This window comes from Acanthisitta chloris, unplaced genomic scaffold (assembly GCF_000695815.1).
Source record: "Acanthisitta chloris isolate BGI_N310 unplaced genomic scaffold, ASM69581v1 scaffold18875, whole genome shotgun sequence".
Lineage (NCBI taxonomy): Eukaryota > Metazoa > Chordata > Aves > Passeriformes > Acanthisittidae > Acanthisitta > Acanthisitta chloris.
The window spans coordinates 89,526-109,875 of NW_008675610.1; the positions used below are offsets into that span (position 1 = coordinate 89,526).

A 20,350-nucleotide genomic window follows, 5' to 3' on the forward strand; every position below is an offset into this window, starting at 1 on the left:
TGGAACAAGGAAGGACAATGCAGAAGGTCTTTACAAGATGTCCAGTGTGATCTCTAGGCAAAGGTAGTTTGAATAACCACAGTGATTACCACAATACCAAGTGCTTCCTGTCGATTCCCCAACTGTTCCCAAGACCTCCAGATCTCTTTTGAGGTTCTAGGATGAAAGATTTTGAGAAAATGTAAATCTAATGATTTTAATACAAAGCTACTTCTGGATTTGCTGGACAGGAGTGACTTTAATGGCATCAGCATCAATCCAGATATGAAATTAGCAGGCAGGAGTCAACTTCATCTTCCACTTTGTATAAGAATGCATGTGGCAATTTTAAATCAGACAATAAAATACGAGAACAAAAGGAAAAACCAGAAGCAGTCAGTTTGCATCCAAGTGTCATTTTCTCTGCACACATTATCACAATTCTTTAATTCCCTCATGCTCTCTAATATGTTGAGATCAGTGGACTTCCCTGCTGTGTAACCTTACACCTACCTAACTCTCTTTCTGTCTTTCTTTTTCTATCACTTTTATAATGTTCTCAGAAAGATCAAATAATTTATGGGATTAAGGACTTTGTGGTAGAAGTTGTTATCTATGCTGGATATATTACTTCGGTGAAGAAAGAATTTTAATTGGAAACTTTACAGCTGGAAACACCAGAACTACAGAAATATATGTTTCTTCATGTTTATTAAAGCTATTTTTGGCATACATTTTAAAATCTGAAACAGATTCTCTGTAAAAGAAAGTCCTTTGACACAAGTAGAGGAGCAGCAAGAATATCCTTACTGTGACTTTTTTTTGATAATGAAAAGACAAGGACAGCTCATTCATTTCCTTTCTCAGTTCATAAGTGGCATCAATTCTTACATAAAAAAGCTCAAAACACCTTGAAATAACTGAGCAAGTAAGTTGTTCTCATTAAGGTTTCAGTGGAAACTACCAAAATACAGGCAGAAAAACCAGAGCATCCCACTTTCTAAGATCTGTTAGCTCTACAACATTAAGGAATCATCTGCCAATGCACTAGCATTCAAGAGAATGCTAAGGTACCATTTTAGCCCTTTGCATAGCCATTAATTCATGCACATGCCTCTTGTAACAGTTACTGTTCGGTACTGGAGACCTTACAATGCCAAACACAGGTTTTTTAAAGACCTGTAGCAGCACTAGCAAATTTCTTGTTCTCCAAAATCCAGACCTAATGACAGAGAAATAGTGGAATATAGGAAAGACTCCAATCCCCACTTTAGAGTCTGGGAACCAATAAAGTTGTCAAAAGACACGGAGGTCTCTCAGAAAGGCTCTCTATACACCCCATGAGCTCCAAGCCATACTTTAATCACTGTTCATTTGAATATTTTATCAACAATACTTTCTTTCCATGAAAAGATTTACAAATAACACCTGTTTGGTAAGATTGCACTGCAGAAACAAACTCCATGAGTGCAGCACCAACAAGTCCCTACCCATTTGCACATGTGATATCTCTCTGTCAACAAAACTGTTTGAAAATCAGCATTTTTTTCTATTTTTGTAATTACAAAACCAGTGGGAAACAACAGCTATGACCTGCTTCCTGATGCAGCACAAGAACCAGAAGTGGCAGCTCAAAGCACACCCTCAGCCATGTTCACCTTGGAAAAGAACAGTGCTCACAGACAGGCCCTGAGCTGAAAAGCTGATTTATATGTTTCAGACTCCACTTTAGTACAAAGCATCAGTTTCCTGCTTCCAACAGAATGCCATCAAAATGCTTTATGAGAAACACCCATTCATGACAGGGATTTTTTGTTTCTTCCTTAGGCAAAAAGACTTTTGTTGTGTTTTAACCCCAGCTAGCAACCAAGGACCGCACAGCTGCTCACACACTCCCTCACCAACAGGATGGGGGAGAGAATTGGAAGGGTAAAGTCTAGAAAAACTCATGGGTTGAGATAAAGACAGTGTAATAGAGAAAGCAAAAGCTGCACACACAAGCAAAGCAAAACAAGAAATTAATTCACTGCTTCCCATGAACAGGAGGTGTTCAGCCATCTCCAGGAGAGCAGGGCCCATCACGCGTAACAGTTCCTTGGGAAGACAGACGCCATCACTCCAGATGTCCCCCCTTCCTCCTTCTTCCTCCCACCTTATATATACTGAGCCATGATGTCCTATGGTATGGAATATCCCTTTGGTCAGTTTGGGTCACCTGTCCCAGCTGTGTCTCCTCCCAGTCTCCCATGCACCCCCAATTTCCTTGCCAGTGTGGCAGTACGAAAAGCAGCAAAGGCCTTGACTCTGTGTAAGCTCTGCTCAGCAATAACAAAAACATCTCTGCATTATCAACTCTGTGTTCAGCACAGATCCTAAACATAGCCCCATACTAGCCTCTGTGAAGAAAGTTAACTCTACTTCAGCCCAAACCAGTACAACTTTATAAAGAAACAGTGATTAAAAGGGAACAATATGGAGCTTGTATGTTATACATTTGCCATTGGTTAGTGGCTGAAAAAATAATTTCTTTGTTCATTAGTATTACTATAACAACTTTGTTTCATGATTGAACCTAGTGTGTTCAACATGAGTGCATTGCTGCACACCAAATACATTTTAATGAGAACTTAAATATGCATATATGTTAATATATATATACACACATTAATATATATACACATAACTGTGTCATATGTAATATTTCATGCATGTACTAGGCCTTCCTTGATGAATGTCTCAAACAAAATCCTGATGAGCAGCAGTTTACAAGAAAAATGACCCTTTCCCTAATCCGTATGGTAAAGGCATAAACACAGAAGGCTTACAAAATAATCTGAAAATAAAAAGAGGCCATTTTTATGGTATATCTTTTCTGATTTATGAAGGCCAAACCATATGGGCACTGAAGCATTCACAGGTATTTCAAACTGACCTGCTTTTCATGAATGTCAAAAATTTGTGATGGCTTCAAAAAAGCAGATTGATGAGTGCTATCAAATTTGATAGGAGACAGCAGGTTCAAAAGAAAAAAGTTTTTGTGCCATAAAAATTTTGCTGACTGATCAAACTGTCTCTTCTGCACCACAGCAAGCTGCATGCCACACTGGCATACAGAATAGCCATTCACAAAACAAGCCCAAAACAAATTAGCAAACACTTAAATGAATTTATTTTCTCTATGTACTTGGAAATTCTGTAATCCCTTACAACACCAATAAAAACATAGGGGGAAAAAGCATTTAATGGGAGAAAATGTATAGGAAGAAGAATAGTTGGAAAATGTCACATATTTTGTATCTTTGATTAACTTTTCTCTGTAGCTGTTGGCATAAATAATAGCAGTTTATGCCAGAATTGAACAGCTGAATCAACTAATGAATGAAAAAAACCAAACACATTTCCATGTATTCCTTTGCAGAAATCAAAGGTACTGCTGGGAATTTTGAATCACGAGCAAAGCAATATTTAATCATGTATACATCATTCTCATATGTTAAAATTTCTTGGAAAGGGGAATAATTATGTTAGTATTACTGTGTGACACAGAACTTGCAGTAAATAAATCCTTGACAGAAGGAACAAAAAAGCCAGACAAATTAGCAGCAAAGTGATGATGAATAAGCATTTCCTCCTACCTTTTTCCACTGAAAAATGTGAACTTTAGATAATAGTCTGTATAATTTCTAGTTCTATTCCTTTGGAAAAGTCTGAACTTTAGATAATTGTCTCTTAAGTATTCTAAAACTTTCCTTTGACCTTTAGGCCAGCAGAGCTATAATCAAACATAACTGTATGGTCACTTGCAGTCTAGCAGCAACTCTTGTATTTTGTACCTTGATTTTTAACTCATTGAAGAAAGGACAGGAAATCCCTGCTGGAGAAATAATGATGTAGAAGCACAGGCTGAGAATGAAATACTACTAGTTGTATTGCTAACGGGGTAGAGAAAAAATTAGGACATAGTACCTCTCTCTCTTTTGAATTTACAGACACACAGGGCAAATCAAACCAGGAAACTTGGAGCTCTGGGTCTGTTTAAGCCACACAGTTCCCACAGTCGTCTGAACTGCACCCAACGTACCTGACTGAATCTCACCCACTCTGCTATGTCCATTTATCTCACCTCAACCCCTGGTGCCAGTTATGATTGACATTCCCATAATCTGAGGCAAATCCAGGCCAGTGAAGATGTAAGATATGCTAAAGCAGCAGTGGCTTTTGCCTCTCATTTTTCTCTTCTGTATTCAAGAAGCCAGTCACAAAGTTGTTTACTAATAATCCCATTGCTTTGACATGCTTTACTTTATTCGGATCACATCACTACATGGCATGTGCATTGAATGGTACATCTGTAAAGTGTAAGAATTAATGCAGGTTGCCAAGCTCTGGTTTAGAAAGAGAGATGAAATGGCTGTCAAATGTGCTCAGCATTAAAAATACATTATTAACACAGCAATTTGCATAGACTGATGGATCATTTTTGAAATCTACATATTCTAGTTAATTCTATTCTCTTGTTATTTTAACCAAAAAAATTCAGAAAGCAATCCTGTGTTTTACAATGCTTTGATAAAATAATGCCTATATTTGACATTTGAACCAAGAACTTTCCAGTGCTGTATCACCAGATTCCAACAAAAATGCTGCAAAGATAAATAAAAAAGCCAACTATCCCAAGGCGCTGCCATCTGTTTTTCTTGAGGGATAATGGATTCTTGTTCTTTCTGTGAATGTGCACTCACAAATGCAGTGTAGGAGGAGAAGCTGATGACAGGACAGGTTTCTAAGCCCCTCAGGTCACTGTGAGATGTACAGTTTTACACATTACAGTGATTTGGGGTTCTCTTATGTGTAAAGCTAAACCTCAATCAGATTCCATGAAATTCATAGTACTTTTGGCAGCTGATGGAAAAGTTCCAAGAATTCCACCCCATGTTCTTCACCTTCCTCACTTCACACACATCCTGCAGTTCTTACTTCAGTGACTTACTTCTGAAGTCTGGAAAAGTTCAGAGTCTTCATGACTATGAAGACAATCACTTTTGTTTGGAGCGAATCTTTCTTTCTAGAATGTAAACTATGAATACCACAGAAAGAAACATAAAACTTAAATAGGAACATTCTGGGGTTTAAATGTGATGCGTTCTTGGCATTTAAGTAACTTAACATCCATTTCTCCATGCCATGATGATTATCTTTTCTATTCCAATCCTATATGGAATGTATACATGGAATTTAAAACAATTTGCCAGTAGATCACAGAACAGTCCTTAAAAACTGAATCTGGAATCAGACCTATCAACTATATTGAAGGTTTCTTATAACAGTTAGAGTCAAATTCCATCCATACCAATGTATTTCTATTATGCTATTTACTTTTTTCCTAATGTTCACTTTGAAATACAGTGGCAGAAAGCAACCACCAGGCTATAAAAACCAGCAACCAGCATTTATTGGAATGCTGCCTGTTTGTACTGGTGTAATAAAGGTCTTGTCAGCACTTCCATTACAAAATGCCAATTTTCAGGGGTTTATAACTCTGACATAACAACTTGCTATGAGAAGAAATTTAGAATGTGTATTCTCTGCCAAAGAGTATTGAAAGTTAAATACGACTCACATTGGCTGGGGCATTTTAAGTCAGAAAATAAATTAAAACCAATTTTGACTTAACATTTTCTTGAGCTGGTGCCACTAAAGTAAAAAAACCCTGTGGCTTTGATTTTACAAGTGCAAGATCCCCCAGTTTTATACATGCAGAACTCCCTTTAACTTCACTGTCTCTGGGAGAGAACTGAAAGAAGTGCCATTATACATTTCTGTAAATGTCATCAAGAGTTATATTAGCTTTTTGTAATTTGAAAGACTGAAATGCTATGGTATAACATTGCCCCTGGGCACACAGGCAGCATGATAATGACTTCTGGAAGACATTCTGATATGCAGATTACATATAACAATAACAATTTGTTATCATCAGGCCATTAATGGCAGTAATTTATACCTCTGTCTTACACCCAAAGTACACACATAATGCCTTATTCTATGCACACCTCTCAATGAGGACATGTCTCCTATGGTGAAGACTAATGGCCATTTGAAATGCAGGGAAGAGCAAAAGGCATCCAGAGAAGGAATTTCAGTAAGAGAAAAAAACAATTACCTGTCTATAGAGTGGAACAGATTGTCTAAAGTTTTCAAATGAAACATTCCAGATACTCTTGGGAATGTTCCTGCACAGCATGCAAACACTACCTAGAGAAAAGTTGGCATAGGCAAAAGTTCCAAACTAGCATACACAGTTGGATTACTGAGAATAAAAGCAGGAACACACATGCATCTGAATTTAGATTCCAAGACTGCGACAGACCGCAAGGCCCTAATTTTGCTGTGTATGTTGTGTGACACAATACATGACTTGGAAAGAATAAGGAGCCAGAGAAAGATGTCAGCCTTTGACTTCCATCCCACTGCTGCAAAGAAATTACAAAGTCAATGCTAATATTGGTAAATATCTGCAAACTACAGCAGCAGTTCATAGGGTGTTCTAGAATTCTTGAATCACAGAATGATTGAGGTTGGAAGGGACCTCTGGAGGTCATATGGGTCCACCCTCTGCTCAAGCACAGCTGTCTAGAGCCCAGGACCCTGTCCAGGCAGCTTTTGAATATCTCCAAGGATGGAGGTTCTACAAATAGTAAAACATTTGTTATTCACAATTGAAATATCTGTATGACAGACAGAAGACATTATGTTCATTTTTTTCTCTTTGTACCAAGCAGAGAAGTTATGAGGTAAAAATATCTTATGCTAAGAGAACACCTTGCCTGTCACAATGAAATGGTTCCTGGTTGTCTTCAAAGTTGTGATGAAGAGTCTGATACAGTACAAGTGAAGTGTACAGGCAGAAGGTACACTGAAATTATGAAGCAGGATCATGTAACAGTACTACAAGAGATGGCAACTCTACTGGCAAAGAAAAACTCATTGCTATATACCAAAAAGAGTTCCATGATCATAATGAAAACCATATCTATTCAAAAAGGAGAGCAAACAAAACAAGAGATACTTAGAGAAAGCTACATGTTTCCTTACTGGGGGGCGGGGGGGAATCAACAAAGAAGCAGGAAAAGATTTAATAAAAACAATTTTAATCCAGAAAAAGCTAAGTCCTGTATCTAAAGTTTAGAAGCAAGTGGTTCTGCTAGAGAGACTTCATTGGAACTCTAAAGTTTTTAGCAACTACATCTTTTGATCTTGTGTGTTAGTGGAAGAAAATCACAAAACAAGAATGTTGATTTGTTACAAGAAATTATTTTTCGTATCTAAAAATAGAAAATATTACAAACACAGAAGTAATGATGTGGGACAGATAAAAATGATACAGGAGATGTGTGATGTAGAATAGAGTGGAAACTCCCTTCCTCTGGACTTAGTATTGCAGCTTGTATCAAAGATACAACAATGCCTTAACTCCAGCTGTCCTTAGACTGGGCTCCACCATTTCCTTCCTTGAGCTGACAAACAGCTTCTACGTGTTTTCCAACTGGGAGGCTCAGAAGAGTCCAGAGACCCCTTAAAGCACTCCTGAAAATCTCAGTCTTTACCAATCCATAGGGAACTGCTCATAGGCCTGCAGTGTATGCATGGCTCAGTGACAGGCACAGTGATTAACTGAGTTGTCTGAATTCATGCAGGAAACCCATAGCCAAGCTATACAGAACTGCTCTGAACTTCAGAACAATTCTTCAATCAAAAAACCATCACTCCTGGAGAGTGGTCTGAGATCATAAGGTCTTAATCTTTGTTGGGGGGAACACTGCATAGTTTACAGAAGGGTCATATGTAATGGATGAAAATGTTATAGAAAGTGACATGACAGAGCTAAGCAAGGTTAGGGAGTGACAAGTTCCAAAGGGCTACATGAAACAGCTTTATTTTACTTTTTATTATTTTCTATAACCTAGATTTTAGCTTAGACTGAATGGAAGTTTCCGAACAAAACACAACCCCAAAAAGCTGTGCATGTTTTTCCAAAAGCAATGTGAAACTTATGTCATTTACCACATTCTAAAAAGAGAAGAAAATATTCAGTGTTCTTGTTCAAGACAGTCCAGCATTCTATAGAACACAACAGAGTGCTTTCATCAGCACTCAGTGATAACTGCTAATGTTCCTTTTAAGGTTTATGACTTCAAAACCTAACTCTATCAAAACTCAACAGAGAGAGATTTATTTCTGCCTTATGTCTTATTATAGAATCAGGTGCACAAAAAAACCCCATAACTAGAGTGTTCCAGTTATTGCTCAAGAATGTAATAGTCCTTAGCCCATAGCAAAGGTGAAGACTGCTCGTTTGAGCCCACAGTCAGCCAGGCCAGGCTGGGGGGTGTCACTTTGCTCTCTTCACACATGCAGACAGACACCACTGCCTTGATGCTTCCCTGTGTTTGGCTGCACACCATCCCCAGCACCCTCGGAGGACCCCACTAGCTCTTCCTCTCCAATGCCATCGAGCAGACATCTGGTCCTTTTCTTCAAGTTCTATTTATCTCTCCCTGACAAGCTGCCTTATTATCTCACTTCAAACAGGGGCCCATCTTCACTCCCTCTCTAATCAGCACTGATTAGCAAGTGTGCACATCCTATCATTTTAGGATATGCAAACTCTCTCCCCAGACTAGACAGGTCAACTTATGCTTTTCATTTATTTTCTTCATTTGGCTCGGTATGTAAGCACTTTGCTTTCAGTAAAATCATGTATTCTACCTCTTTTCTGCCCTCTGAATGGATTGCCTTCTAGGCATATTTATTATATAAATATTACATGCTAATAATTACATAAATATATCACTAATTACTGGATGTTTGCCAAATAAAATATCTCCTAATTAGATAGAATTAAATGCAAACCAACAAAGTGACTTATTTTACAACAAGGTCACCCAGAGAAATTACAAAACCAGGAGCTGATGGGAAAATAACTTAAGTGGTACAAAAAACCCTCAACCAATGGAATAAAAGCTTTGTCTCCCTTATTCTCTAAGGCTTAATATGATAAGTTCTGGTAAAAATAATTCAAAATTTCCTATTTCCTTCCGTGTGTCACAACTATATTTGTTCTGACAGAGAAATATAGCCCATTCTTGAGCAGTCACCTCCCCAAAAATAGTAAGGAAGAAACAAAAGGGCATGGAATAAGTGTGACCATAGCAGACAGGTCCAGGAGGATGCACAGACACAGAGCTCACATAACAATCAATATAATGGTCACCTCGTAGGGAGAATGACTGTGATTCCAACAGTAACTCCTTTTTGTGTTCACCACTTGTGGAATTCGTTCACAAACAAGATGGAATCTGGAATCTGGTCTTTGTCTTTTTAGTTCACATTATAATGTTAATTGTGCAATAGTTTATCAGATAAGCCTTGAGGCTAAATGTGAAAAATTAATACCTTCTATATCAATGGAGGAACCACGTGCAAATAGTCTGTATACTTTGTAGCTGATAAAATGCCAAAAAGGAGATTTTCAGTAATCAAAGGAAAATTTAACAGCTAATATGTGATGATTCCTGCTTAAACTGTTTGCATTTTTAGACTGTCTAGAGTCTTCCTCTAACAGAAAAGTGTTGGTGTTCTTTTAATCTTAACTACAACTGAAACTTTGAAATGAGGCTCCTATCTTGTTTCTCATTAATTGACAAAAGTGTGATTAGAGCATCTAACAAATTAATTGTTATTCCTCCTCAACAGTTTGTGTTTAGGATATAACAAAACAAGAAAGTATTCCATAATGAGAGCAAGCAATAAATTTACAAGGTGTAAAAACAAACAGAGAACAATCTTATGCCATATGTACCGATTTTAGGAAGAAAATCCAGATATTCAAGACAAAACCTGACAACGAGGTGAAAACAGAGGGGGAGTTCAGAGATGCAATATGTCTCTGTCAGGTAATACATTGAGGTGGTGAAGGATCAAAGGCTCTATCAGAACCTTCAGCCCCAGGACATCATTCCTCCTACTCAGTGAATTAAACCCATTTACAGGAAATCAAACATAGTCAGTGCATTGTCCACAAAGACTTCTACTACAGAAACTGGTTCTTGCAGAAAACTTGGAGGAATTAGATTCATCCATGAAGTCAGAAGTGGTACTTTGGCAGAAAGCTCTTAACATACTTTCAGAAGGTAGTTGATTAAAAATCTGAACGTTTATCCCCAAATATTATATTTTCACTTAGTTACAAATACTACCATGAAATACTCTTAAATTCCTAGACTATAATAATCCTCAATGCTGTTAGGTTTCAAGGAGTTATGTTTTTAGAGCACTTAGGGAACTTTTGAAAATTAAAAGGAGCAATGTTTCACAGAAACCCAGAATGGGTCAGGCTGGAAAGGACCACAGTGGGTCTCTGGTCCCACCTCCCTGCCCAAGCAGGCTCAGCCCAGACCACATGGCACTGGATTGTGTCCAGACAGTTCTGGAACATCTGCACCCTCTCTGGGCAATCTGTTCAGTGCTCAGTGACTGCACAGGAAAGAAGTTCTTTCTCACATTTAGGTAGAACATCCTGGGCACCAGTTTCTGCCTGTGGATAAATTCCAGAGAGCTGGTACTGCAGATGTTACTGTTGTTGGCCAACAAATTTTGTGCTCATTAAGAACAACATCTTTCTGCCTGCTAAAAACAGCTCAGTTTTGAGACCCTGATTTAATGTCTATTTTCCCCAATATGTATCTGAAATCAAGTCACACTGAAGATTCAATTTGTTCTTACCTGCTATTTCTTTCAACCATGTTCCATATTATTACTAAAATAGATAGATTTCCATGCTAATTTGCTGACCAAATTCCTTTCCTCTTTGGTTTTTTCATAACCTATTATCCCTTACCGAGACTGTTAAAGCCATAGCAGAGTTGCTAACTTTTCTTTAGTTTTATTGTGAAATTAGTGAAAAAAAGTCGGAAAGAGAGAGCTGAGTATGTTACACTGTCTGAGCTTGATGAAACTTCCACAGCAGGAAAATTCACAGCTGTCCAATCCATTCCCTCATCATGAGTAAGCACTGTCGTACATATGGTGCACAACACTGACCTCAGATCTTTTTCACTCAGATTGCATCTGGTTCTCAATTGGTTTGATTTATAAAATGAAACATAATTGACGCCTTGGCAACATTCTGTTGCCAGCAGCACAAATAATGCATTAAGAATGAGTGAAATAGAAGTCTTTTTGGTCATGTATGTGTAATGGCAGGCTGCATGTATATGGTATCATTCTGTGTTTCATCACTCACAGTGGGTGCTGTTTTGGGCTGGGTCATGTTTACATTGATACCCTGAAATAGCTATGTAATTGTGGTTGATTCATATGACCAAAAAAGGATGAGATGCTATGGAAATCAGTCTTATTTTCCAGTGTGCATATACAACTCTTCTGTAGCTGTCTGAGAGTTTGTATTTATGAGGCTTGGGAAGAAGTTGTCACCACAGAGCTAAACTAAAACAGGACGGAAAGGTTAAACAGCATTTGGAACAGAAGAGCTCCCAGAGAAACACTTTGCCAGCTACACAACTATAAAAAGTACAGCCATGCTGGGAAACACAGCAGAGCTGAGGAAGAGCCTAGAGATGCCTAGAAGAGGACAATCAGCTTACCAGGTGGCCCCTCCTTGCTGGTTCATTCATCAGGTTGGCCTGTCCAGTCGAATGAAGACTTGATGGATCACATCTGGCTTAGGGCGGAGGAGAGAGGGAATCTGTCTGGAGTCCTGCATCCTGAATACAGGAGAGGAGTGAATAAGGTTTCAGATGGACAGAACAGACAGCACGGTCAAAGCGTGGAGGAGCTTGGTAGCTGAGTTAGCCTTTGAAGAGCTGACTAGTTTCTGACACTCAGTTTCAGCTAGAACAGCTGTGTGCACCAAGGAGGATTCATCTCTTTAGCCTATCCAAGCGGTGAAAAGCACATAACCATTGCAAGAAGGTGCAAATCATCTAGCTAGGGCTAAAGCGTATGTTTGCAGAGGAACTGTACTTAGTCTTCACCTGTTCTGTGGTTCTAATTAGAGAGGAGTCCAGAAAGAGCAGTGATCTGCATGCAAGAAGAAAGATGGGAAAGACAGCAGAAGCAGGTGTCAGTGAAGGAAGTGGCACACAAAGGATTGGAGTGGAAAAATGCTGGCTTTCCATCTACATTACTGCAATCACTTCAGAAAACAACATCACATCCTTCTATGCCAGGGAAGGTGTTTCAAATTGCACTCAACTGATATTCAACATCAAGGAAAAACAGAACATCAGGGAATAACAGAACATAGTCGATAGAGATGATAGTAAAGAAAAAAGTGGGAAAGGAAGCAGAAGGTTATCAGCAGAAAGATAAATACTGAGAATATTTTCAGCAGCATTCTCAGACTAGATGGGACTAACACTACTGTACAGTGGACAAGTGTAACCTTGCTAGGACTGCAAAACAGAGTAGTAGAAAGGACTTGGATGTATCACTTCGACTGCAATGTGAAATCATACGGTGAAAATGGAAATGCATTCAGTGCCTGGCAAGACAGAACTTCTGAGCATTACTGGAATGTATTGGGGTCCCTTGGTAATATAATTATTAACTTGAAAAACTACCAGTCTTCCAGAATTTGTTATTAGTCTAAAGATCTCTAGCACTGATTTCCACCTCACGCAGCTTAGCACTTCATCTCTGGCAAAAACGGCTCATCTTTTTTAGTCTTTAGACATAGTTTATTATTTCACAGGATGACATTACATCTTAGAATTGTCAGATATGTAAATAAGAAAATTGATTACTTTTCTTACAAAGGATGATCTAACATAGTTTCTGATCCAAAGTAGTTTCAGTCAGGTGAATTGTCTAAGGACCAAGGATGAAGGAACCTGAGGAAGGAATTGCATTTCCTTTGTTATAGAAATGAATTATTTCGGGGACTTGACACTTACCATCCAACACACAACAACTCACTCCAGTAAAAGTATTTGCACTTGCTAAACACCACTTTTTTGCATATGAATTCAGTGGAAGCTTGGATCAGTCATTTCCTTTTTCAGGCCAGTCTCCCTGCCTGCCTGCTCCAACAGCAAGGGAGGTGAGGCAGCACAGGGTTCTCTTATCACCACACAACTTTTAACTGAGAAAGGTAAGTATGCACCAAAATATAATTAAGAATTTTCTGAAATAAGATTTGATGTTTAAATTGATAGCCTAAATTCACAGAACTACAACATTTCACGGTGCTTAGCTACTGTAACTATCACATGATTTGTTTTGATAATACTTAGACCTTCCTACTTGGCAAAACATCAACATCTTTATGCTTTGTTTTAATTTCCTTAACAAACAATTTATAACAGAAGCAAAAAAGAACTTCTTGAACAAAATCTTTCAACCACACTGAAAAGGAAATATTTCAATGATTTTATATTAACAATTTCATTATTAACTCTATCATTCATTTTAAAAAAAATCAATAAACTGAGGTTCTTCTACTATGCAGAGGCTATAAAAATGTTGAACTTTGCTATTTAAGCAGCTCCAGTTTAAATGCCATGCTGAGAAAAAGATTGATAGTATGATATTTATTATACATTTTTCACACTATGAACCCTCCTGGAGAAACATGATGTGTCCCTGTGGATGGCAGATTCTGCCACACAAGTGCCAGATTATAGGTTAGTTTGTGTTTGTTGGGTTTTAATACACTGGAATACTTTATTTCTAACTCTACTTCTTTCACACTGATTGCACCTTGCTCTGCAAGGATTCCTTCTGATTTCTGGTGACAAAACGATGCCTATTAAGAGAGATGTTGATCAATGCTATTTCCTAGATTATGCAGCATATTCCTTTACATGTTCTAGATGCTATACCGTACTACTAATACTGATGGACAGAGTAGAAAAATATTTACTTATAAGATGCACGACACATCTCTGAGTACATCACAATTTCCCTTGTCAAGAACACCACTTACAAGGATGTGATTTGGTATGTTTTAGAGTTTGAAATTCTAATTATTGATATATAAAAGAAATGAGGATTATAATTAAACACATAAGAAATACCTAAGCATGTGCTTTCCCTTGAGAAGTGCCATTGTGAAACAGCCTCTGGCACGTGGCAGCTGGGCCACAAAGTTCCCCAAGGCCCTGGAAAAATTGCATGCAACTGCAAAAATGGACGAGGATATATTGCTCACATCCAAGGGACCATATGGGTGCTGTTATTCTAGATGTTCATTGTTCATCCATCAAGAAATGATGGCTTTAATGATGTCCTTGCTAAGGCAATTTGTCCCCGAGGTCAGGAGGTTAACTTTGAAATTGGGCAAAGTGGATGGAGGGCAATGGAACAGCAGTGCCACCTCAGAGCTCCCTGAGGTGTATATTTGGAAAGAAAAGTCAATCACAAACACAGAAGGAGCTTTAGCTGGCAGCTGAGACAATGGCAGAGACTTTTCCAGAAATGCCAAAAGAAATTGATTCAGGGAAAGACTCACTTTAACATGAGAGTTACCCTGGTGGGAAGAAAAGGCTCACCCTCCAGGTGTGTATTTGACAGATGCTGCTAAAATTGTTTTCAGGAAAAAAAGAAGTGGAAAAAAAAATCTAAGTTTTATTGTATTAAAACCACAATGACAGAGGCATTTTCAAAAAAAAAAAAAGTGTTGACAATTGTTTGAGATATCTACCAAAGAGCTTGCATGTAATTGACTTCTCCAGCCAGTGTGAAGTAATTTAGAAATATTTGTTTATTAATGGCAGAGAGGGGATGAGAAATAGAAAATATTTTAAAATAAGCACTGGTATACAAAGGCATACAGCAGTGATTGAAGGCATTATACCAGGCTGTTTCCATTTCAATACATGACACAGTGCCTATGCTTCCAAGGCAGCACATAGGGCAGGACATAATCAACACTTCAAACTTGCTAGATGGAAAGTACAATGGAAATGGCCATTTGAACATGGCCACTCTTGGAACTATTACAGGTATCACAGGTGACTATGCGTGGCTGAGAATAAATAGCAAGCTTGTTATAGAGAACCCATAGAACAGTTCATCACTGAAGTATATAGAATGCTGCAATTTCAAACCCCTCTTTACTATGCACTCACTAAAATCAGTTTGGACCAAATTCAGAGCTCACCTTGCCAGATGGACATTGAATATCTTTGGGAGAGGGGAGGTCAATTACTTATAATCAGCCTACTCCAAGCCAAAGCAGCCTAGTGGACTTGTGCAGGAATATGAGCTCATGTCATTAAGATTCTTAACAAAAAAGTAAGCCCTGCCCATGCCCCAGGCAACCCTGTGGCTGCTTCTACTGCATAAGCCCTAAGAAGAGGTATGGAATATCATATTTATACAGCAGAGATGCACCACTTCATCTGGCTGCAGTAATACTTCTGACAAGGGCAGTGTAGAATGTTGGATTTGGGGTTTATTCCATTAGGAAACAGAATTTGGCATCAGAAAAATGGAATAGCAATGGAAACATATTTTGGGAAAAACTTTCAATCTCTTTATGGCAAAGAGGTATTTGCTAGTTTTTGCCAGTAAAAATTGCATTGGCAGCATATCAAAATGTTTGCATGTGTGAAAACGCTTTTATCACAGAATTCTGTTCTCACTTGAACAATCTAAGGAAACCTGATGAATTCAATGCTGAAAACAGGTACTACTGTGAGGGTATTGTTTGGGATGCAGGAGACAATCCAGATACTTGCATTAGATATTAGGTAATGCTCTGTGAAGACCACTCACCTGAAAAAAGGCTGTCAACAAATGCTAATTCCATTTCCAGAGGTCTCATTTCACTGCCATGACAGTACAGAATCCTGATCAGTTGTCTAAATTCCTGTCAGTTTTTTGTCATTTATTGTGATTCTACAGTTTTTTTGGAAGGGTTAATTCTAGTCAGTCTACAACACATTGCTAGGGTGTATCAACACTTGTCTAAACATTAGATATTTTCATCTGAAGTTTCAGGTTTTTCTGGTTTGAAGTTTGTCAGACACACTACATAAAATATCTATTTTCATCTTTTTCCCACTTCTGCTCCTATGCAGAAATCCAGCACAAAGCCACATGAAAAGGAAGTGCCCAGAGTGTCAGTCTGTAGGAGTTTGTGCAGTCAAGGATTTGTTATGCCAGAGAGTCACAGGTTTAGTCACCAGGACTAACACAGAAAACATTACATGATTTTCATGTTGCAATAACTTCTTTTTTTTTTGTATTTTTGTTATATAATTTGATTATTTGTCTTGTGAGGGGATAAAGGTTTATGCACCTGACAATCTAAGTGATCAGCATTCCTTGCATTACAGAGAGGAGCATTGCTTGACTTCAGATTATCACTCACTGCCCATGAACCCAAGGCACACAACCTACAAAACCTACCCAATAACAGACATCAGAGCTTGGAAAATGACAGAAAGAACTGATCAGAAAATATGAAAAATAAAGATTGCTAAGAGATGATCTACAGCCATTCAGTGAGATGCATGATGGCATTTGCCTTTGCATTTTGACATTATTTCCATCAGAGAAGCACTATACTCTCCACAGTTTGGGGTATCTTGTCTACAGAAGGGATTGTAACTATGGAAATTCAACAGCCAAGCAAATAAAGAATGCTGGTAGATAATTTCAAGGAACAGATTCTGCTGTGATCACAAGAACATTTCTATAATACAGAATATAATCTTAGGAGAATTGAGAGGTTTTTTCTGATTGCTGATCAAGATACCTGTTGTGTCACTCAGTTAAACATATTTGGCAATAAAAACGTGGCCAATCATAATATTTACAGTGTACATTGGCAGCACAGTTAATTACTGAAGTATCATGTGAACTTGTCTTGGGACAATCTGGAAGGTTGTAAACAATAGAATTAGCCTGTAGGCAACAAAGTGAATTGATTAATGGTTTTGCTTATGTTCCATATAGCAAGAGAAAATTCCATAACACAGGCATCTTATATATTCTTTAGTATGAGGGACAGAAAGAGAACATTGCAGCTTTCTTCTCCTGGCAGATGCCAAGCAGCACTCTTTGCATACGAATGACACTAGTTCAGATGATGTCATTATACCACGAAGAAAAGTGACTGCCAAATGCCACACTGTTACCTTAAGCACAAAAGAAGAACTCAAAAGGGCAATATCATTTCACAAATGCTCTTGAGGAGGGCTGCTTTTATTTATCTCTGCCCTTCAGAAAATTTTGGAGAAAGGCAAGAGATGAAAAATTATTCCAATAAAGAAAAAAATTTGCTAATTCTAGCAAGTAAAAGATTGGGTTTCTCTAGGAGGTTTCCTGAGAAAATGTAATCCCTGGATAGCATCCGCAAGAGGACAGCATTTCTTCTGCAGCCACCACATCACTCTGCTGCACTGAAAAACTGGCAGGGCCAAGAAAGTTGAGGCTGAGGTCACAGTCAGGAAATTGTCAAGGATTTTGGCCACCCGCATGAGGAAATGTTTTCCTGTTCCACGCATAAGTGGGTTGTTCTCAAATCTGATCTTCAGAAATGAGTATAGAGTTTACTACAGGTTTTTCTTTCCAGAGCTGCTCACAAACCACACCAATCTGACTTTCGGGCACCCAGACACTCAGGAGTGCAAAAAAAAGGAGAAATTTGACTTGTGAATTCAGGTTTTTTAGACATACTGGAGGTTTTCAACAAGAATAATCACTCATGCTTATCTAGCAGATCTATGCAAGACAGTCACGGTCAAGTTCATTGCTAAAGTGTCATAACTAAATAAAGACTTACTAAAGATTTATGATGTTTAAAGGACAGGAAAACTCACCTCAAATTATACCCTGATTTTGGCTTTGACAGGAATATTTGCTTCCTGTGGGAGATCATGTTCTAGCATCAGCCATGCACTGCGCCCCGGACTGAGCAATCCTGGCAGACAAGGATGGCATGCCTAGTTGGAATTTTATTATTGGATACTGAAGGATTAAATCCGAAAAGTCTCTTCAAGCGGATTTTTAATTTCAGGAGATTTCAGTTGGTTGTTTTAAGAGGATTTTCACATTTAACTGATTCAAATGAATTAAAACCTGTGCAAAACCAAGTGCAATGTTGTAACACAATTGGACTTATTTTTCTCAACCTGGTTATCTAGGAAGGCTCCTCATACCCACTCAGAGCAGGATTCCTTTTGCCATTGTCTATGAGTAGGAGTGGGTCTTAAATGGGTAACAGATTGGAAGGACAAGGTGAATTAACAACCTGAGCTCAGGATTTAAGCACGAAAAGAAATGCTAAGACCTTTTTCACTTTGTCATGCTGTGCCAAGCAAACCACCTCACATTTAGGATGCTTAATTCAATTTGTGTTACACTACTGATGATTAGGAAATTCATTTTGAAGAGGTTTGTTTTGTCTTCTCTTGTAAGTACAGAAAATATACAGAAACTCATTTCCTACAGGAAAGTACAGATATAAGCAGAGACACACTGTGAATGTTAGAAGGGGAAAAAACATATCTAAAGCAAAGAAACATATAGCATATTTAGGCAGATTTAAGAATTTAGGTTTTATAGTGTCGTTTCACAAAACAGTGCCATCATGCTTCTGGGTTGGAACAGCTAGAATCAAACAGGAAACAGCATTTTCTCTTTCCTTGACATTTCATGCATTACTTTTACACTCCTGCACATACACCTCACAAACATCTTTCTAGTAGTAGTGGGGTAATAGGGATTTCCTTTATTATCATTTCAAATAAGAAAAATAAGAGACCAAATTTGACTAAAATTCCTGACAGGGTGTGTTTTATTAGAAAAAAAAAACCCCACAAGATGGAAAAACTTTGCTGAATATACAAATACAAATACATAAAGCACTATTTATAGCATTCTTGGGATCATTCCTAGCTCTTTCTCACATGACCTTCAAATATTTCTGTGTGCCAAAAAAGAGGACCAGTATAAAATTTATTGCTCAACAATATTAAATGGGTCTTTTTTTTTCGCCATCACACATGAAAGTTTCCTTCAATAGCACTACAAAATGACATTCTGCCCTTCCAGAAGTGCTCCAAAGCACAGTGATACAAAGTGCCCTTCTGGGCTTTGCTGACCTAGCAGATTTCTCTTTCTAGCAAACGTTTCTCACCAAAATACGTTGGAACCTTTATACACACAACAAACAGACTGAAAAGGTGTTTCCTTTGGGAGATTTAGAAAATATTTAATTTTCTGTCCCCATCTATAACCAGTCAATGGAGGGATCAACATTTATCTATCAACAGAGTTTCAGATTTTCATCTTAGAGCATAACTCTGGAATTTCAAATTAATAGAAATAATACAGGCAGTAAATCCATCCTTTCATTCTCTTTAAGCCAGTGAGCTGTCTTCTGGCTCTAAATTCTGTATTCATTTTACTTTCTTCTTATCTACTGTAAAGTTATTGGAAACAGCTTAGGAGATATAACAAAGATACCATTGAGCAGATTATTTATTTACCTTGTAATTGTACAAAGGACAACCTGGTGAAGTAACTGGAATTCAACAAAACAATTAAAAACTAAGTTGTTGAGACGCACATTGTATATTTACCTTCATTTTTCTTGATGGTGAAATTTGGGTTGTTGACCATTTCCGGCAGAAGGCTGTACAGGAAATAATGCCCATTTTTGGGATCATCTTTGTCAATGGCACTGACAATCTGAATTACCTACAACAGAAATGGGCTCATTAAGTACTCACACTCTTGATAAACACACAGGATTGAAAAAAACATTCTATTAGACACCTTTGCACTTGTCTGCACGTCACATTAAAACAGCTAATTCATAACTTTGCAAGGCTTTTACGAACCTTAGACTGGAAGTCTTGGGATCAGCAACTCTATCTAACACATTTACACTGTTTCCTGATCAAGGAGGCAAGGAATTAGGAGAGACAGGTAAGAGAGACCAGGAAAAACTGCTTCTGATTTAGGCAAAGCATAAATTATTCAGCAATAAAGAAGGAAAACTGCTTGGAAACACTCCTGATGCCTATGGTCGTCTTCCATCCATGCAGCCACACTTCTCACTGGACCAGAATATATATGTTGCATCCTATCTCTTTTCCCTCGCCACCATTTTTCACTTCATTGAATAAATATTTTTTTAAAAAAATTAACTTTCAAATCATCTAAACTGAACAAAATAAATCAAAGTCTATATTTGTTTGGTTATTTTATCTTAATTTAAATAAAACCTTATCCATTCCTGTACGAGGTACATATGTTTGTTTGTTTTAAAATCTCATTATTAAAAAATGATTCCTAGAATAATGCAGAGTATTAAGGTTAGGAGAGGAAAGAG

General features: G+C 37.9%; 1 protein-coding gene across 1 annotated transcript in view; it reads right to left on the minus strand.

The window, feature by feature from the left end:
* Positions 1-20,350, minus strand: part of LOC103803289 (cadherin-8) — a 37,661-nt gene that overhangs the window by 9,049 nt on the left and 8,262 nt on the right. Inside the window, exon 3 of the mRNA XM_009075836.1 lies at positions 19,596-19,713. Coding sequence (XP_009074084.1) covers positions 19,596-19,713 — 118 coding nt within the window. The remainder of the gene's footprint in view (positions 1-19,595; positions 19,714-20,350) is intronic.